At 41.6% G+C, this 21,995-nt stretch overlaps 1 protein-coding gene across 8 annotated transcripts in view; it reads left to right on the top strand.

Annotated features, from left to right (window-relative positions):
• Nucleotides 1–21,995, top strand: part of FAM120B (family with sequence similarity 120B) — a 103,838-nt gene that overhangs the window by 59,231 nt on the left and 22,612 nt on the right. For all 8 annotated transcript variants that reach the window (XR_002099447.1, XR_002099445.1, XR_002099446.1 and 5 more), the window contains one exon: nt 20,889–21,095. Coding sequence is in view for 5 of the 8 variants with exons in the window: in XM_019527424.1 (XP_019382969.1) it covers nt 20,889–21,095 (207 nt within the window). In the remaining 3 variants the exon portion in view is untranslated. The remainder of the gene's footprint in view (nt 1–20,888; nt 21,096–21,995) is intronic.

The following is a 21,995-nucleotide window of genomic DNA, read 5'->3' as shown; positions in this document are numbered from 1 at the left end:
CATCATGGAGCAGATCCTCAAGGAAACCATTTCTAAGCACTTGGTGGAGCAAAAAATGATTAGGAACAGTCAGCATGGATTCACCAAGGGCAAGTCTTGCCTGACCAACTTGACTGCCTTCTATGATGAGATGATTGGCTCTGTAGATGCAGGGAGACTGGTGGATGCGGTGTACCTTGATTTTAGCAAGGCTTTTGATGTGGTCTCCTACAACATTCTCACAGGCAATCTAAGGAAGTATGGGCTGGATGAATGGACAGCCATTTTTCTTTTCTTTTCTTTTTTTTTTAATTAAAGAAGACTACAAATGTGAGATCAGTTCTTTAAGTCTTAGAGTCTATACTGTAAGGTGCTGTTTCACACCTTGCATGGTGGTCACTTTCAGTGCATATGTGTAAACTTTTTTTTTCTTTTTTTTCTTTTTTTTTTTTTAGATGGAGGAATCTAACTTTTTAATTTCGCAGGAATTTTTTGGATGAATGGACAGTAAGGTGGATAGAAAACTGGTTGGAGCATCAGGGTCAGAAAGTAGTAATCAATGGCTCAGTGTGGCAGCTGGTATCAAGTGAAGTGCCCCAGGGGTTGGTTATGGGGCCGGTTTTGTTCACTTTCTTCATCAGTGACCTGGAAGATGGCATGGAGTGCACCCTCAGCAAGTTTGCAGATAACACCAAGCTGGGGGAAATAGTAGATATGCTGGAGGGTAGGGCTAGGATTCAGAGAGACCTAGACAAGTTGGAGGATTGGGCCAAAAGGAATCTCTTGAGGTTCAACAAGGACAAGTGCAAAGTGCTGCACTTAGGACAGAACAATCCCATGCACCAGTACAGGCTGGGGGCTGACTGCTGGACAGCAGCTTTGCAGAAAAGGACTTGAGGGTTACAGTGGACGATTAGTTCAGTATGAGCCAGCAGTGTGCCCTTGCTGCCCAGAAGGCTAACAGCATACTGGGCTGCATTGGTAGGTGTGTTGCCAGTAGGTCCAGGGAAGTGATTATTCCCCTCTAATCAGCGCTGGTGAGGTCACATCTGGAGTACTGTGTTCAGTTCCTCCCCCCACCCAGACACACACACACAGAAAGGATGTGGACAAATTGGGGAGAGTCCAGCAAAGGGCAGCAAAAATGGTGAGAAGGCTGGGGGGCATTACTTTATGAGGAGAGGCTGAGAGAACTGGACATATATAGTTTAGAGAAGAGAAGATTGAGGAGGATTTAATAGCAGCCTTCAACTACCTGAAGGTGGGTCCAAAGAGGATGGAGCTAGACCAGGGGTGGGAAATTATTTTGGGTGGAGAGCTGCTTACTGAGTTTTGGCAAGCCATGGAGGGCCGCATGATAGGCAGCCAGGGGCAGATGAATATTAATTTTCTAAATTTTGTAGGGCCCTGAGGGTCAGATAGAATGGCCTGGTGGGCTGCATCTGGCCCCTGGGCCACATTTTGCCCACCCCTGAGCTAGGCTGTTCTCAGTAGTGGCAGATGACAGAACAAGAAGCAACGGTCTCAAGGTGCAGCAAGGGAAGTTTAGGTTAGATATTAGGAAGAATTTTCTCACTAGGAGGGTAGTAAAACACTGGAACAGGTCACCCAGAGAGGTGGTGGAATCTCTGTCCTTGGAGGTTTTTAAGACTCGGCTAGACACAGCTTTGGCTGAGATGATCTGGCTGGGGATGGTCCTGCTTGGAGCAGGGGATTGAACTAGATGACCTCCTGAGGTCCCTTCCAACTCTAATTTTCTATGATCTTGTCAAAGTAACTCAAAACCTTTGTAATTTACAGTACAGAAAATTGGAATGAAAGACCATTCTTAAGGAGCCCTGATTATGCTGGATCCTGGAAGCAGTTATATTCTGTCCGTTTCTCCCTTCCTGGCAAGCTGTATCACAGCTCCTTAGGTCACCATGCTCACTTGTACCACAGGTCTGTCAGTCTGCGTTCTCCAGTGACTCTGAAGTGGTTAGGTATGATTCCTACCTACTGTTATTAGTCTGGGAGTCAGGTGTTATACTTGCACAGTAAATGATGTTTGCACAGGTGCTTACTTGGGGACTGAAATTACTCATCTCATATATTTAATGAAAGTCCCAGCCCTAGAAATATAGTTGTTTTTCAGTGTTATCTTTTAGACCATATTGCCGTTGTTTTTCTCTTACGTGCTGCATTTTTAACATTTAATTATCAGCATTATCATTGAATGTTATCTTGACACATTTTTAATTATTTCTTTATGTCTACAAAGTATAATTTCTTGATGGATTCATCCATTTTGTCATTGGTTCAAATATCAACATAGAAATAATTATACTGTTTGGCAGCAAAGACACAAAGCTCAGCAGAGCTATCTCAGTCTTCTGAGAAAGATGCATTTAGTTGCATGCGATTTGCTTATGTGGGGAATCTTCTGGAGCAAGTCCTTAAAAGAAAGCTTTCGTCTTCCCCCTTGTAGCTGTTAATGACGCTTTTGCATTTTTTATAAGTGTATGACTTTGCCCTGCTATTATGTGCCAGATATTTTTCTGCCTTTATGGCTTTGTAGCTGCTTGTCTGCTGCTTGGCTAAAAGCAGCTACATTTCAGTTACGCAGTGTTCCCTTTCTGTGCATAGTTTGGGGAAAGTGTTAGAATCTTTCTGGATAAAAGACAGTAGAGAATTATTGTCAGGTAACTTTCAATAGGGGAGGGAAATATTAATTTCTGATGTGGACTGACACGAATCCACCTAGTTTAGTACCGAATCTCCATTTGCTTACAAGAAGAAATAGGTCTCCATTCTTTGTTGTCTTGAAAGGAGGTGATTGTTGCAAGGAATGAGAAATGCACGAAGGTTGGAGATAAAGTGTTTGCCCAGCTCGGGTGCGGCCACACTCCATCATGTTTAAGAGCTGACCTGTGTCCTTAAGTGGCAGGTGTTGCCCAGAGGGTGGGGTCTGGGGGAGGGGAAGGGAGCCTGCATTAAGTAAGCAGTGGCACGCGCACCTGCCCGTCATCTGCTCTTGGCTCCCTGCACCTGTCAGCATGCCCATTGTTACGCATGAACAGGAATGCGAGTTTCACATCTGCCTCGGCTTTCACTGGAAAAGCAGATGGTTGTGTGAAGCTTGGAAGTACCAGAAATGTTTTGTGAAATGACCTAATGAGTCATTTGTAGGTGGATGGAAGGCAAAGATAAAATGAACCTTCAGGCATACAGTTACAGTGTTTTGTAGGATGTGCTGGAATTTCTTTCAGGGTGTTATAGGTAAACAGTTCTCTTTGAAAACTGAAAAAAACAGGGTCACCAAGAACATCTTTTCTCCCTTTTTCTCTGAAATATGTTACTAGTTGGCAGTGTTTAATAGTTAAGACAAGGGAGCCAGGAGCCAAAATTTCTGTGCTCTTTCCTGTCTGTGATTGCATTGTGACTCTGGGTATATCCATATCTTTTAGTCCTGTGCCTGCCTATTTGGAATGGTTCTAATGATAATTGTTAGTAGCTCTCGTATAGCTGGTAATCTTCATGAATTATGAGATCTGGAGCTACAACTGCTTTGTAAATATGAAGTGTTAATAATAAATTAGTAACACCAAGAGAAGGGATTGTTCACTTTGTTCTTTTCCCCCTTTTTATTTTGTGACAATTTCACGTGACATTTCCTTGAATCATAACACTTCAGTTTAGTAGCAGAGGTAAAAAAGCATTTTCAAAGCAGGTTGGGCTGCATTAAGGTAGAATCTGGAACACATATTGCAGTGTCTGCCTCTCTTATATAGGCCCCATTACCATGATGCCCGAGTACCTCACAGCCTTTACTATATTTATCATGACATTACCCTGCAAAATGGGGGCGTGTTTCCTATATATACAAATGACAGACCAAAGCATAGAGAGACTAAAGCTCAGATTCTTAAAGGTATATAGGTATGTAGCCTAACTCCTAATGAAATCAATAGGTTTTAAACACCTAAATGGGAGCTAGATGCCTAAATATCCTCTGTGAATCTCTCTCTGAGTGACTTGACCAAGGTTTTGTAGGAAGTCTCTGGGAAAAGACCAGTGTAGGCCTCCCAGCTTCCTGGCAAAAGCACTAACCACTGATATGCACTTCTTAGTGGTCACACCAAAAATCTTCCAAGAATCCAAGACCATATTCTACCCAATAGTTAGAAAATCATGGTGCACTCAACTAGGCTGGTTTGTGAGCACCTACTGTTATTACAGTGAACACAAATCAGTGTTTAAGTTCTATCAAGTATATGACTGGGGAACCCATTTTAACAACTTTAGAAATATGAGAGAGTTTCAGAAAGTAACAGCAGCTTCAAGATAAAGCCATTTTGTGTGCAGTGCTCGTTTACTGGACCCACATCACTTCTCTAGGCAGTCATAAACAATGGTTGCATTCAGTACCACCATTAGTAAGTAGTCCCTGCTGCTGTGTAGTTTACCACTTTGTCACAGACATAACAGCATGGGCAGCTATTTTCCTGGTAATAATTTTCCATGATACATGTGTGTCCCTGGCATTGGTTAGCCATGTGCTTATGCAGTCAACACAATAGTAAAGATCTGGGCAGCCATTCCATTCTCCTTGTGGCTGGGACAAATTAAACTGAATTGTGGGCTCTTATGTAGTTAATGCACTTGGGTTGCCTTCTCGCTCAAGAAAGTGAGAAGGTAGAAGGACAGGCTAATCTGGTTGCACAGATATAGTTGGACAGATTTGTGTGCGCAGCAGAAACACTGTGTTAAACTCTAGTTATACCCAGTTACTCATTTTACAGCTTTTCTGGCGAACCAGGTTGAAACACAGTTCATCTCACAGTTAAGAACTGAGGGCTTAAATCTTTCAAAATGGTGAGCATTCTGCCTAAGGAAATAATGGAATTCCATGCTAAAGTTTATGCTTATGTGAGCAGTCACATTGATTTCACTAATGGTTCACCAATATGGAGCCTGCAGAACTAGAATTTTATTACTGTGACGGTAAGAACTTGATACTCTTAAGAACTGTATAATTCTCCCATACTGTTTAAACCTGATAATAAAAATAAAATAGAAAAAAACACAGGAAAGTTGAAACAAAAAACAATGTTAACTTAATATTAAGGGGCTACATTTCTAAGGATGTACATATAAATTGTGCTTTATAAATTTGCATTTGCATCCATTATGAACCCACCACATTTTTCCCATAAATCTAAAACACTTGATACCTATATGAACATGGATTTTGCAAATATAGCAAATGGTTCTGAAAATTTTTCAAGTGCAGACTACTCGAGTTTAAAAAAATTGGCCTATCCTTTAATAAATTTCAGGGGATGCATTGAAGGCCAAGGCTATACTCCACCAGTTAGATGTACATGCCATATACATATATGTTATCAGGAAACAATTGTATGTTAAGGTTCAGGTTTTCAAATACTCTGCATTAGACTAACTTTGCTTCAATGGAAGACTTTGACTTTGCTAGGAGCAAAGTTAGACCAGGGCTGGAGTTGCTTTAGAAAAAATTACCTTAAATTTGAAACATAACTTTAAATTATTAGCAAAATGAAGCTTGCTGTTGTTTCATGCAGGAATCTTTTGATACAATATGAAACTACCTAAGGCTTAGCTATAATTCCAAACACCATCTCAGTAACAACAGCAGCTGTCTTACAGGAAGTTTATTTTGGTACAGTTTCTTAAACAGACCAAAAAGAAATATAGGTACCTTTGTTTTTAAATGGCAAGGAGGCAGTTCTTGAGGCTGGAATGTAGGTAAGACTTATTTCATCAGCAGATTTCCTAAGCAGCCAAATACTAGGTTAAATTATGAAATGTGAGGTATACCCATTCCATAGAATATTTTTGCCTTAAAGAGCCATTCTAGTCCATGTTAATATAAACTGTTAGAAATATGAATGAGGAAAAACTTGAAGTTGACCTTCTTACCTATCTGTGCTTTTATTTTCAACTCCTACTAATACCCTTGTGACGTTAGACTAGAGAATGTCACATTTGAATTACAATATTAATTTACCAGCATTTCCTGTTTATGGTCTCTTCTGTGGTGGTTTGGATGTGTTCATTACTTCACATAGTTATGTTACGGTTTTCTTCCTCCATCATTGTGCCCCAGGTTGTTGAGGGTTCTCCAGTGCTTGTAAATGTTTAATTGAGCGTATACATATAGGTACACACACATTGGGGAAAGGAAAGCTATGGAGACTTCAGTATACGAAGGGGCAGTTTTGAATTGATTCAGAAACAGGAGTTGGGTCATATGGGTAGTTGTGATGCTCCTTTGCCACAAGTAATATGGGGTTTTGCAGGTCAGTTTTGCATTGAAGAAGAAATTGATGATCTAGAACTGGGTAATTTGCTTATTTACAAGATGCAGGCAAGTCCTGATTCCAGGAACATAGGGTGGTTTCAAACTGCAGACAAGCTGTTCCCTGTGGAAAGCATCTCATCAGAGATGGCACTAACTTGACTCAGTAAGCAAATCATCATGGGATCCCTATGCAGTCCTGTAATCTGACAATTTAAACACAACATTGTGTATTCGTTCCTCGATCTGTAGGCCTCCCACCTGGGAAATCTTCTAGCCCAAAGGGTCGTACATGAAATCACATGGCCTAGATAAATGAGCCTTAGTGTCAGCACACTGAACAGCTGTGTCACAATACAAAGGAAGCTCAGAAAAAAGTTCATCTACCCAAGTTTTACCTCATGCAACCCCTTTAAACTCTCACCGAGCCAGTTGTTCATCTTTAGAGCTTATACATCAGCCACTTTTAACACATGGCATTAACACCAATTATAACAACATGATTCAGTTACCTGCAGTTCTGTAGCTTCCTGCATACCCAGTTGGTATCTGGTCCAGCTCCCATAGAAAACTACCGTAGACTTCAGTTGATGTCAGAGAACAGAATCAGTCCCTTAAATTCTAAGTATTTGGACAAAGCATATAAATGGGAACTATAATATATGGAAACAGCAAACTATATCATAAACAGCTAGGTTGTTCCCATAGGCGACTGGTAAGGAGGCACAGGGGAGCACATGTCCCCCCTTGACAAGGCCATCCCTGCTGCTGACACTGCTGGCGGCATCTATGGGTGCTTGCCAGCGGTGTCTGAGGGTGCTCCCCAGCTCCATCCCTGCTGCCGGCACCTGCAGCTGCTCACCAGCTCCATCCCCACCATCAGCTTCTGCAGGTGCTCCCCCAGACTCAGGAGATACCAGTTGTTCCTGAAAGTATGATTTTCTAGGTTTGTCTTAATTACATGTTGGGGCCTGATCTATGCTTGAAAGTTTTACCAGCATACTTCACGTTCCCAGAATTTCATGATAGAAGCAATAGAATTCCTCAGTAAGTGGAGGCAGCTCCACAATATACTGCAAACATTTCCTTGAAGTAATGGCAAGGTGGTAGGCAGTGGATGTTCACTTGCTGTGTCCTATGCCTCTTGTTAATATAACCCAATGTTGTGAGCAATGTCTGCACTGTCAAAGGTAGCCAAATGCAAGTGTAACTGCTAAATCAGCTGTGTTGACACCATAACGTTTTCCTTCTTCTGGTAAAACTTTCTTCTGTAACAAAATCTATGATTGAGCCAAATGAAAACTGCTACAATGAAGAGTGAATAAGAATTTCATCAGGGGAGACAGATTCAGGGACAAATGGCAGCAAATTCATCCTTAGAATTAGTAACATGTGGCAAGTTACATTTATTGAATGGATGGTGCAAGTTTTGCACACTAAATGGTAACATGCCAGACATTTAAGCAATTTATTGCATGATAAAAGGAGCTAACCTGCCTCAAAAATGCTGCTCGTTGAATGTGGAACTTCTTTGCGGCAGATATGCATTGCACATTAATTTGAACGTATGGCATGTTACGTGGACCCTCCACTATTCCACAGTGTTCTGCTCTCCTTCCCTCCCTCCAAGATGACTATCAGAGAGGCTTGCACACAACCCTGTCCCTGTTTCCACCCAACCAGAAAGTTTAAAAGAGATACAGGCAGCCCAGGACCAAGGAGCTGCTTCCCAGGCATGGGATGTGCCCCTATCCTTTAATGTTGCCCCTGCATGGGGATGCTTCTGGAAAAGCCCTGGTCCATGAGGGTGGGAGCAGATGCCCTGCCTCCCTGCAGGAACCTCCAGAACATCCCTAGTCAGGTGACAGAAGTTAAGGGATTCCCTACAAATGGGGCAGGGACTGAAGAGGAGTCTGCATTCTCTTCCCACCCCTCTCCCCTGCCCAGCACTGCTGGCAGGGAGCCCCCTCACCCTTGCATCCGTGCAGGGGGCTGATAGCAAGGATGTAGGGGCTGCCTATAACCTAGGAATCGGCATCCCATTAAAACCCTGGAAACTTTAAAAGGCTCACAAACCTGTCAGCCTCGGTAGGGAGCCATGGAGCTGCCCTTGATCACCCCCTGGCTGGAGACAAAGGCACACTCTAGCTTAGGGGCTTTAAATGTATGACTGTTCTTAGTACTTTTTTTTTTGTTGAGCTGCAAACTTCATAGCTCATCAAAAATAACATCTCCAGAGGCAACAGACTTGAATAGCAAGAAGATGTTGAAGAGAATATCGTTTTCAGTAAAACAATGACTCCCAGGTCCTTGAGGCCTTATGACAAACAGCTAAGATGTGATCTATGACAGTGGTGCTCAACCTCTAGCTCAGGGTGCTGTGTCATCCAGCCACTGGGGCTCCCCTCAGGTCTGGAAATTTGGCAGGAGGAGTATGGTGACAGTATTAATTACACAGCTTCCAGAGCCACTCTATGGGGTCATTCCCACAGCCAGATCTGGCATGCGGGATCACTTCTGCAGCCTGACCACTGCACAGGGTCACTCCTACAGAGGGTTCTGGCCCACAGCCTAACCCTGCCCCCAGGGCAGGGAAGTTAAGAAACTGTGTTCTAAGGCAGTGTTTCTCAACCTGTGGGTCACAGCCTAAAAGTGGGTCACAAGAATATATGAAAGCATCATAAACTTTAAATTTAAAAAATGGATCAGCAGACTTTAAAAATAGATTCTCTTTCAAAGGAGAAAAATGTGGGAAACTGGCTTTTCCCTGGCAGGCTGGCAGAGTTCCAGCCTGCAAGGAGCTGCTTGGGACCCCCTTTGCCCCACACACTGGGGGGCTGGGGCCTGGGGGTGGGGACAGCAGGTCAGGGCACTGGGTTGGGAGTGGCCATTAATGTTTACAAATGGGTCTTGGTACAAAAAAGGTTGAGAACCACTGATACCATTGTTGGAGAGAGAAAGCAAAGATAAAGAAGCCTAATTTTTATATAATAGGAAGTTATTGGAGCTGAGGGAAGAGAGGCAGTAAGACTTTTCAGAACATGAAAACATGCAAATAAATTTTGTTTACATTTAGAAATAAGTCGTCCCCCCCCCCAAATAAACAACTTTAGTCTAGGGTTAAGTATGGAAAAAGATCAGAACAACAGCAGTAGAAAGAAAATGGGGCTGCAGAGGTTACAATGGAAGTCCCAGCAAAATCTCAGTTATATTTTTTGTTTCCAACCCAATCCAATAATATGTGTGTAAGGGAAAGAGGAGGGTGGGGGAGTGGGGCACAGAAGGTGTTCCAGATAATCTATCAAAAGAGAGAGGTGTATTAATAGATGTACACACGCTAAATCTGTTTTTTATATATGTGGTTCATCATTGTTAAACAGCTGGTTGGCCTGTGGAAGACAGCTGTGAAAGTTTATGCAGATTCTTCATAAAAGTCAAATGTATTGGAGATTCTCATTAAGACAGTGCTAATTGCAAATCAGAGCTGAGCAAGATTTGATTTTACAATTATAGTACAAATGACAAAAGAAAAGCAACCACACTTTTGTTTTCTGTGGTTGTACTGTGCATTGCATAGCCATATATTCCTTTTGAGTTTCAAGAGCGGAGCTCTGCAGCAGCAAACATCTGCTTCTTTCAGCTCAGCTGCAAATTCCATTTATAGCAGTTGGAAGTTTACAATAAGTATTTATCATATACCCTCTGTTGCTGACGTATTTTTTAGCATAAAACCGGAAACTAAGAGAGAGCCCTTTTTTGAACTGTAGAAGTAATTTTAACTGGCTGTTGGTCAGTATAGTGTCATATTTGTAGTGTGTTTCTTGCTTTGTTTTGATTTTCATTTTTTATGGGACACCCAAAAGTAAAGCAATATTTGAAGCTTTGTTTAGGTTCACTTCAATGTTTTCTGACTCTATTGTAAATAGCACTTTTGTTCAACAGAAATATCATTTTACATCAATCTGCCAGTGAAACCCAGTAAATAAACCTTCTTTAACATATAAACACCAAACAGTTGGGCTGTTTACTGTTAAATATTTACTGTGAAGCATTAGGAACATTTAAAGAACTGGTTTTTCCAGTTTTTGTCCCACCAGATGCCTTTACTGGACCTCCTCCTCTTGTCATTTGCACTGCCTTTACTTCTACCTTGCCTATGCAGGAAGAGCTTAGCTTAAACTGTAGTCTTTTATCAGAATACGCTTAAAAATGTTTCCAAAATACTGGCTTTTTCATGCTGACAAATCAAGGGAGGAGGTAAAAGACAATTCTTTCAGCAATCTGTGTGTAAAAACTGATAGATGCCAACTAAAGTTACAACCTTGACTGAGTTTACCCTAGGATATTTTTTCTAAAATTTCCTATCATTGTTGCCATCACTTCAGCTTTGCTGGTGGGAGCACTAGAGAAGGTGTTGCGTTAGACAGCCATTGCTGTTTCAGGTATCATGGACCAGATCTTCAGCTGATGTTATTTGGCATAAATCTATCCACTCGGTCAAGTTACCTCAGTTTTCATTATCCGCACACCTGACTTAAGTCAAGACAGTTTTACACCTCATAGAAATTAAAATATACATGGCCACCAAAGCTTCCACTTTTGGGTGGAAACAACAGTAACAAAGGAGAGAAATTTTATTGGGAAAAAACCCATCCTTGGGCAAATTGACTGAAGTTGTGAAGTCAACATGCATAACCTAGAGCATATTAAACACCTATGAGCAGGGCCTATCACAGGGGGGGGCCAGGAGGGCCATTTGGCCTAGGCCTCTCATTCACAGAGGGCCTCAAATTTAGACTTTTGACATTATCTCTAAGTGAGGTTATGCATACAGACACAGAGATACACTGACAGGATTGAAAGAAGAAGACGTTCATCATACAACTTTAAACTTGTGTCCCATTACTGGGTCACACCGCCTGTAGTGCACTATGAATTAATATTTTTTTAATATACCGGGAGCCTCAAAAAATGGAAGTGGCCCGGGCCTCTCTCGACCTCTGAGAGGGCCTGCTTATGAGGATCCACTCAGTTGGAAGTAAAGTGATTTTAGTTCACTGCAGACAAAGATGAACTAAAATCAGTTTACCCCTGAATGAGAGCCAGTTTAAAGCACTTAAATTTATGTTGTAACTTACATGCCTTAATTCTCACCTTTAGTTGCCCTTAATTTTCCTGTGTCACCTATAGAGACTAACAGTGCTAGATGTTCAGGTCTAGAGTTTCTTTGTGTCATCTTTTTCTCCATTTCAAAGTGACTTCTAGTTGCAGTAGAATATTTTTAGGTTAAGCATGTCTATTTAGCTGTCTTGTACCTTGTGTGCATGAGCAGTAAGCCATGGGTGACTAGCTATCATTATAACTCCACTACTGGAGACTCATATTATAGACCGGATAAATCACTGTAAGCCACCATATGCTCTAGCGCAGCTTTTCCCTGCTTGAAAACAAAGCATAATGACCCAGCACATAGTAGAGTTTTTATCAGCTCTGCCTGTTGCCTGTTAGGGATGTGCACTAATGACTGAGACTAGGGCAGCTCTCCAGTGCAGGTAAAGCCTCTGTCCACAGAAGATCAATCTCAGATTGACTGTCATTTGTTTTGTGTATTGTTTTCCAGCCTAGAGAGAGCACCTTACTGAAGTTAAATTCTTGCTTTGCTATCAATCATTAAGTTGCCTACCTGTACTAAAAACATAGTTAACATTTATTCCTCCCAGCAACCCCTATGAAGGGCAAGGCTAAGCCTCACTTTTTTATAATGGCAGGTTCTTAAGCTATGATTGTGTTTGTTGCTTAAGCTTATATTAAATAGAGTTCAAAATTAAATTGCTTCAGTTAGAGATGGGCTGAGGGAGATAGGATATACGAGGTAGTTGTAGAACAGAAATTCTAGTTATGCACTGGTTGAGTTCAAACAAAACTAAAAAGAACCAGTTTGTATAGGCAAATGCTCAGATAGCTTCGGGTTTTGATCGCCATCAATTGGTTTGAGTTCCAGCAATTTAAGTTACTTGGTTAAGCTTTTGGTTGTTTTAATTAAATTGAATGATTGATATAGCCAGGAATTAGCAAGTAATAACCTGTCCTAGAATCTGTTTAAATGAAGTGTGTGGTTGAATTCTCTTTTATACAGGGACTAGCATATGTAACTTTGTGGGCAGAGGTTTTATGTTTGAAAATAATGAATACAAACTACAAAATATTCAAGTCATTTTGTAATGTTATATTTATTTTAATGTATAATTATTTTTTAAAAAGGCTGTTAGCCATACCCTTGTGGTTTGTATCAAACAGAGTGGGAAAACATACCAAATCAGGAAAAAATAAATACTCAAGACTGGGCATGTTTCAGTGTAAAAAATAAACTCTACTGTAAGTAATCCTGTACTTTCTGCACTGGAGAAAATATTGAAATCCACTAAAATTGATAATTGCCATGCATGGCTATATAATATTAATGGGTGTGCATTGAGGTTCTAATAAAGAGCTTGTTAAATCAGGTAAATGAGTATAAAATCAACACACCATCTTTTCTTTGTCTCAAGGGAAAGGAGATAGTAAACCCAGTTTTCAACCCCTTTTTGCCTTTTTTCAAGCTTTACTTTCACAGTCATATATGCAATGATATGTATGTATTGAAGTATGTTTTCAAATATTAAACTATGCTAAAATCTGGACACATATGTTAGAATTTCCATCCACAAAACCCCTTAGAATAAATGGGTTTTTTGGGTTCTGTCAGCTGTACACAGACCTGCATTACAGGTTTTTTAAGGGCATGGGCAGGAGTCTTCATCTGTGCAATCAGATTGCATGTGTGCACATGCAAAAGGAGATTGTTGTCAGATCTCTTGCATTTAAAATCTTGAAAACACATTTGCATTCTCAAAGTCTGAAAAGGAAAATATTTATTACCATGTAACGGCCCTTTAATGTGGCTGGATGGAAACTTGCTGCTTCTGCATTGAGTTTAATAAACTCAGAACTTAATTCATTTATCTTCTTAATAGAGTTGACCTAAGCAGCTCAGCAAGCATATAAATATTTGTTTAAAGATGTTACTATATTTTCTTTTTATCTAGGGAAGGACTTAAAATGCATCCCATGTCATTCAGTAGGTTCTTCTCCCCCATAACTGTTTCTCCATATTCTTATTACCAGCAGTAGCAAAGACTCTGACAAAGGCAGTTGATTCTGGGGTTCATGTGGCTGATCCTGTCTGAACTGGAAGTATGCCATCCAATCCAAGATTTAGTTATCTATTCCCCTTTCCCTCTGAGCAAGGTGGGTGAAAGAGTAAAAAAAAAAAAACAATCAGTCAAACATCTTTAGAATGACCTATAATCTATGGCACAAACTTCACTTTGTGTGCCTTTGTAGGCATTCAGAGGTCAGTGGGGCTCCACAAGAGCTCAGTGCTTTGTCCACACGGGTTCCCTTGTGGTGTAAGTAAAGTCGAGATCCGTGCCTGCATATCTGAGAAAAGACATGAGAGGAAACTATTCTAAAATGGCTACAGCAAAGACATTGCTCATGTTATACTAATGAGTCTCCCACCTCACTGATTCTGGGTGCTGTAGCATTTTCATATTTCTTTCTAAAATTAGATTATGCAGTGTGGTTTAGGAGCAGGCCTCTCAAGATCTGTGTCAAAAACCTCAATTATACAATGATAATGAAAGAAGATGAACTCTGAGTTCACTTTTCAGGCTTCAGTTTTGTTGGCAAATGGATGAAATAATCTTTTTCCTGAAAATATCCTGAGGTGGGGAGGTGCTATTGGTAGGAGAAGCAGCAGAATCGCACTACAAGCAGCTGGTGCAGTAGGAGCAGTTCTCACAAACTCCCTGTCCTCTTCATATAGGTAGCATTAACAGTAGGGTGGTAGGAGTAGCAGTAGCAAGATTACAGGACTGTATCTCATGTCATTCACCGGGGTCCTAATATTAAAAAAATACAGTCAAAAGCAGACACAATTTCCAATACGAAGTAATCTCTAGGGTACAATGCCCTTTCTTTTGATATTTTCTACTTCTCACAGTGACGTCTTTGCATGGCTGACACCAAGCAGTTGTGAGCATTCCCATGGCAAAGGCAGTCTGTGGTTTGCCATGTGCATTGGCTGATTGTCACAGACTCGCTGTGCTTTGATTTTCTTTGTTTATCATTGGCAGACATCGAAAATAGAAACTGCTCCGGAGTGAATGCATTTCCTGCCTTATTTAAATACAGAAATCATTGTGGAAACTATATCTTCAGTTTTGCCAATATTGATTTCCAGTTTTAATTTAAAATAAAGACTCAACTGCTAACTTTAATGTGTGGGGAAAGTGTGAGATTGACATCTCTAGAGAGTCAAGTCCTCTTCCTACAAAGCAAGTCTAGTACTATCAGCAGTATGATAAACTTCCTTTAACTTTTCCATTAGCATGTGTCAGGCATGGCTGGGAGAAGTGCTGTATTGGTTGCTGAAATAGCTTTTGTCTTCATACATGTTCAGTCATTGGTCACTGTCAATGCTCATATCAATGATGGTACTGTGTTCAGAGACCCCCCAAGCCTCAAATCTCTGTACTTGAATACTGCTTACAGTGACATGGAAGCTTTGCCATTTTGAAAAATAAATGTAAAACCAGAATTTTTTCTGATACAGTCTTGAACTGCTTTCAGTTTTCCCTGCAAGACAAATCAGAGTGTTATTAATCTTTTAAATGTTAAAAAACAGCTTGAGGTTTTGACATGTTGGTAATGTTCTGCACTCCAGCACCACCATCTATGCAAGAAATGCACCAAAATTACAGACACCGGTTCTCACAATGTCCTTCCTGAGAGAGGTCAAATTATTTATCTACAGATTACAAATGGTATGAAGCACAATGTAACTTGTCAAATACCACACAACAGCAGTACTAGAAGTAGTATCCAGAAGTTTGGACAGTAAAACATGTGCCCAGATCATTATATGTATTGCTTCTGATGCAATAGGTTGTTAAAGATGTTTACATGTAGTCTGATAATTAAGTTTTTCCTTTCATTCTTTTTTTCTCCATGTCTCTCAATGGACAAACTAAGAGAGTCAGACTAGGAAAGGAAAAGATGCGTTCACTAACATGTTAAATATGCTCCAGATACCTCATTTCATTTCACTTCAGACATTAAAAAAACTAAGTTAAAATATTCATACAATAAAGATACTAAGATTACCTGAATCCAAGATGACCTTGAATTCAAGACAACCCCCCAATAATTGGGTTCTGCACATTGACAAGTTTGAATCTGTTATCATGTATTATAAACAGGCCTCCTGACAAAAACTAGCAGGTCATAAAGTCGATAAACATCACCTTAGTTTTTGTTAGGTTCTGGACAGACTATCCTGGTGAATCCTACTCCTCTCTTAGATCCTACAATTTAAGACTGGTCATTTTCATATACATCCTCATTCTTACTCTTCACCATTCTCTTTACTGCTTTAAGTATCTTCATATTTGTACCACTGCTTCCTCTTTTTTCTATGATCTGTCATGATGATTACTGAGGGTTTCCTCACTGTAGGTTGCTCTGCAGAATTTAGGTTCCTGTATGTTTAACTTTTGGCTAGTCATTGGTGAACAGGCCTTGTAATCTGCTGCCTGCACCCTTTTCCCCACCACAGCATGCCTTCTCCACACGTGCTGCACTGTTGGGTTCCTTGCCGCTGCATGCTGCTGCCTTTTCAGGTGCCTCCTCGCCAGCTTACTTGCTGCAACATGCTGCACCACATGGTACCTGACTGCTGCATGCTAGGCTGCTGGGTGCCACTGCACTGTCCCCTGCCTTGCTGAGTGGATCCAGGCCACTTGCCTTCAGGCAGGGGTAGATCCAAAGGGGTGTGGTGGTCTGGGTACACCCGCTTTCTGCTGCTGTTCCAGCTGATCTAGGTGCAGAGGGTGCCTCAGAACTGCTCCTGCCCCATGCAGAGCCTGACTGGACCAGGGACAGAGGGAGCAGCATACAAATTCATCCCTCCAACTCTGCTCCCTGTCTAGCTCTCCTTCCTCCCCTCCCCTCCCCTCCACTGGCCAGAGCAGGGACTGGAAGAAGTAATCTGTGTGCTGCTGCTGTTCCCAGCGGACATAGGCACGAAGGGAGCCCCAAAGCTGCTCCTGCCTGTGCTGTAGGGAACAGTTGTGCAGGGAGCCTGACTTTGGCTGGGCAGTAGCACATAGGAACCTCCTTCTACAGTGCCTACTCCTGACCAGTGAGGGAGCAGGGGAAGGAGGGCTGTGCAGGGAGTGGAACCAGGAACTTTTGTACCACCACTGGTGTCCCTGCCCAAGTCATGCGTCCTCCACTGCTGCTCTCCACAGCTCCTGGATGGAATGGTCCAATACTCCATTCTAAGATGAGTTTTTTTATTTCCCCAGATTGAATGGGTAAAAGAGCCTTGTCTTGGAATTGAGTAAATATGGTATTTACTTTTTCCTTTTAAATCATTCAGATATTAGACTGCTGATTTAGGGAGAGAGCAACTCATAGACTCACAGATGGTAGGGTCGGAAGGGACCTCAACAGATCATCGAGTCCGACCCCCTGCCTCGGCAGGAAAGACTACTGGAGTCAGATGACCCCAGCCAGATGTCTATCCAGCCTTCTCTTAAACACCCCCAAGGTAGGGGAGAGCACCACCTCCCTTGGAAACCCATTCCAAATTTTAGCCACCCTTACCGTGAATAAGTTTTTCCTGATATCTAGTCTAAATCTGATCTCTGTCAGTTTGTGACCATTGTTCCTTGTTATCCCAAGAGGCGCCCTGGTGAACCTCTCCGATGCCTTGCTGCATCCCCCTAATGAATTTGTAGGCGGCCACAAGATCACCTCTCAGCCTTCTCTTGTGGAGGCTAAAGAGGTCCAGGGCCCTCAGCCTTTCCCCACAGGGCCTGTCTTGTAAGCCCCTAACCATATGAGTGCCCCCCCCTGAGTCCACCAACATCCTTCCTGAAGTACGGCACCCAAAACCGGATGCAGTACTCCAACTGCGGTCTGACCGATGCGGCAAAGAGGGGAAGTATCACCTCCTTGGATCTATTTGTCATGTGTCTGCTGATGCATGATAAAGTGCAGTTAGCTTTGCTGATGATTTCATCAACTGAGGAACTATAAATGATCGCTTCTACTCAAAGTGTTATGGCATAATTTTAAAACTGTTGACAGTGGGGACATGTCCCAGCCATTTGATTAAGAAAGCATGATTCTGTCCTAAAAATGAATATGCACATAGAATTGTAAGCTGACGGTTTTTATTCTGACAGCAAATGCTAAGAGCTCAGCCCATGTCTTCAAAGTCAGGTTATGTATTTTCTGACTTGTGCACCATCAGCAGAAATAAGGATCTCCCTTTCTAAATGCAGACCCCAGTTCTGCAAACATGTGCTTAAATTTCACTGATGTGAATTTTCCCGCTGAAGACTGTGGGACAAGGCATGTGCTTCAAGTCAAGCACACATTTCAGAAGTTGTAAGGTCCAGGTGCCAGATTTCAGTTCCCGTAATGGGCCAGAATGGAATCTAGTTTACATGCAGTGTCAAAACTACTTCCTAATATTTTGCTCCTTAAATGCAGCAGATACAAATGAGAGCGCACAGATGGAGCAGTTCTATTGAGTAAGAGGATATTAGGTTCCTTACATATGACAAGAGTTCACTTTTTGAGTTCAGCAAGTTAAAATGTTTTGCTGGTTATCTTGGCTCTACTTTGAATGTTTTTTGAAAGATATATTCTTTGTGTTTGCAAAAGTTGGTTTTCAGCAACACGCATACTGGGAATTCAGCTAGAGAAGATAGTAATTGGCACTTCAAAATATACGGTCTGGAATATACAATCTCTCTCTCTCTCTCTCTTTCGCTCTCTGAACTAATCAAGAATCAGCAGAATAACAATAGTGAAGGCATGTGTTGTTGTTAGGGGATGATATGCCATTGTGTAGGTCTCGGAGTCTGTGGCTAATTTTAGTTTGGCGTACCCATTCTGTAAGCTCAGATGTTGGGTACTTGCTTTATGTAGTCCTTAGTGTACTGGAGTTCAGAATAATTATGCTTACAGAATTTAAAAGTTTGCGGGGGGGGGAATTCTAGAAAAATCTCCCAGTTGGAATTAGGATTACCTCACTGTAGATTCAGTATTGGATTTTCTTCTGTATGCTGCCTCATGGAATTTTATTTCACAATCAGAACCAAGGAGGTTTCATTTTAAAGTTGATGTGGCACATTCAGTTGTTATATCAAATCCAAAAAAATTACAGCAAACTAAAATACTTTCCTTAGCACGTCACTCGGATTACTTGAGTTCTAACTATTCCAAGGTCTTAGCTCCAGAACGGGTTCTTATCTCCAGCTTTGTGTGGAGAATATGATGTGGTATCCTTCAGTTTGGGGGATAACGGAATAAATCAGGGTAGCCAAATTGCAGCACACATGCCACAAGTGGCATATGCAGCCACTGTGTTGGCACCCAGCAGAGTGAGCAGAAGAGCTGATTGGGCAGGGAGGAGACAGCAGAGCAGTGAAATCAGGCAGGGGAAGGGAATTGGGTGGCAGCACTTGGGGAAGGGGCATGCCTTACCGTGTGGCATGCCTGCCAAGAAGTTTGCCTCCCTCCTCACCCCTTACCACATTTGTTTAAATTATTTAGAAACCCTTGATCCTATGGAACTAGATGCCTTATGTTCCCTATACTTTACTGTGCATGCCTTCTTTGAATGAGATCTAAAAACTGAGGTCTTATTGCTCTGTGTGGCCAGTAAAGGTTCTGTTAGTTTCAGATTTTTATTCTGTCCTTTGCCAAAATGTTGACCCACTAGAGCTGTGCTTGATGCTGTACTGTATTAGCTACCAGTCTTCAGGTACAGAGGTGCTATATGCACATAGTTTGTGGGCCTTCAAGATGCTAGGCACTGCACAAATGTAATATACTACAATTTTGTAGTGGTAATGGTTGAGATTCTATTTTTACTTCAAGCAAAAAGCTCACAGCCTTACAGGACAAAGGACAAAGATGACTTTAAGCCACCTTTCAAAATGGCCTCCTGATTTAAACTTAGCTCATCCCAGTGCCAACCTTTACACCTACAGACCCAGTCTCAGTGACCAGCATCAGTCTAAACCTGTAACTGAACAGCAGTTCCATGCACACAAAAGATTGCAGAAGCCAGTTAAAGATAATCCTGGATCTATGTAGTATCAGACTCATTCAATTTAGGTCAAACTGGTGCACTGAACTTCTGCCCACTTCGCCTGCACAGCCCTGGAGCTGGGAAAACCCAGCCACTGGCCCCAGCCCAGGAGCTGCTCTTTTCACTCCTCCTTCCCCCTCACTGGTCTGTTTTTTGCCCCCACAGCCCCTTGCTCCCCCCCCCACCAGTGCTCTCAACCCCCATAGCACAAGCTGCTCCATGTGCAGCTGCTTTTATCCATGTTTGCCAAGCAAGTCCCATGGGGGGAGGGGCAAAAGGGATGGGGGTGTGGGTTGGCTGGGGGGCACCACCCCAGCCCCTCCAACCCTCCTCCTGCCTGCCTGCCCCCCATGCCATTTTGAATAGATTGACTAATGCCCCCAAATGTCTGTATTTTGCCCATGTGTGTAATTTATACAGCCATAGCATCTGCTTTAAATTATGGCAGCCTTGACGAACTGCTGTATCAATGGCCATCTTGCCGAGAAGCCTACCTGACCTTGGCAGACTATTGTGCTGGAGTTTATGGGGGGAGGCATTCCTTTTAGGGCAGCCTTGTGCTGCCTAGGAAATAGCCAAATTGGACGAATTTTCCCTTGCTAGATCCAGGTCTTTTATGACTGCCCATACACTGCCATGGCAGGAGTTTAAAACTCTCCCAACAAGTTTATCCTGGCTGCGAGGTTTAAGGGTCACTTTGTGTTTTTTGGATGATGTCTCCCCCATTCCAGTATTTGTTCTGAAGAAATTCATTTTGAAAAGAAGTTATTTGGCCTTTGGACTACTGACAGAGGAAATCTTGCAGTGTTTAAAATATTTCTACAGTTTGAGCATAGTTAACCTTGTTACATCAAATCTTACAGTTTGTATGTTATCCATCAAATGTGGTAACATTTCCCATTTGATCAAATTATAGAAGGTCAATGAATCACGCCAGCACTTCAGTTAAAGTTTTGAATTCCAGTGAAAGAATTCCTTTTTTGACAACTGCCAACATTTGAGAAGTATTATAAAGAATGTAATAACGTTACTTATTTCTTTGGTCTTCCATGGAGTTAGTTTTGGTTTTAAGTGTAAACTTGAATGTGGGACTTAACCTCTGATTTCTTTAAAAGAAATGTTAACAACTTCCTTCATTTTAGTAAATAAAAACCTCAGTATATCATTCAGAAAATCATGATAAATGCTGCACAAGATTGTTAGCAGCTAGGAGGAGGGCACGAGGCAGCAATGTCAGAATTCCCCTAGAGTTGGGATTAGGAAGCATTCTTATTGTGTGGTACAGAGAGGGCTTGCATTTGGTAACATTTGTGACATATAGCAAAATTATATGGCTAATATACTATATTAACTTTTTTTGTGTTTGTTTTATTTCGACAGCTTGTGCAAGTGGACTCTAGAGCTGTACAGCTCGGCGCTCTCTTTATTCGTGGTCTTGCAACTTTGATTATGGTCAATAGTGCCTGTGGCTTTCCATTCAGCATGGATGATTTCATGCCTTGGAAGGTGTTTGATGGAAAGCTTTTTCAAGAGAAATATCAGCAGTCACACAGAGGGTGTTCTTTGGAGGAACTTTTGGAAGGCAATGTGAGTATGTCCATCCCATTTGTACTTAGAGACTACAAACATTCCTACATACAACTACTATCAACTACAAACATTTTAATTTTAAAATGGATGTTATCAGTTGTCCCATTTGATTCTTTCCCCTTCTTTTCCTCTCCCTTCCTTGTCCCCAGTACACCTCCCCTGCCAAAATTTCTATTAAAGCAGAATTAATGTTGAGAGTGTTGGGATTACAATTTCACTTTTATTACTGTTTCCACTGCTCCAAAAATAATAGTATAAGAAGGTACAAAAATGGTTATTCATTCCAAAAGTATAAGAATTAAAAAATACGTAGCAGTTTCTGATGCTAAAAGTTTTGCAAGACATTTCAGGGACATTAATGAAAATTCCTTAAAGAAAAGTACTGGGTAAGACTTTCAAAGGGGTACATTTTAAAAGGTATTTATGTACCTAAAGATGTAAGTAGGTACCTAGTGGGATGTGAAATCACTGGAAGTGTAGATATTTAGCTGTTTCTGAAAATTCCTACTAGGTACCATCCTGCCTCTTTATCACCTAAATATTTAAAATCTGGTACTACATGGCATTTTCAACAGTTTATATATTGAGCAGTTTGGAACCTAAGCGTGTCTTTATATATGCTTCAGGGGGCAGGGAGGGACATTTTAATCTCAGGAGCCGCCCTAATTAAAATGCCTGCAGCGTCTCATGCATGTAGCGTCCTGCACTTCAAAATAGCAGTGCAGATGCATTAACTAAAGCTCGTTCAACGAGCTTTATTTAAAGCGCCCTTGCTACCATTTTGAAACCCAGGGACACTGAATACACGTGACGCTGAGGCTGCTGGAGTGTTCTAATTAGACTCGATTAATCGATTGAGTCTGCTCTAATGCATTCTAATTAGAATGTGTTGGAGCA

This window comes from Gavialis gangeticus, unplaced genomic scaffold, assembly GCF_001723915.1.
Source record: "Gavialis gangeticus isolate Ggan-Ray unplaced genomic scaffold, GavGan_comp1, whole genome shotgun sequence".
Taxonomy (NCBI): domain Eukaryota; kingdom Metazoa; phylum Chordata; order Crocodylia; family Gavialidae; genus Gavialis; species Gavialis gangeticus.
This window is presented reverse-complemented; position numbering and strand designations above follow the sequence as displayed.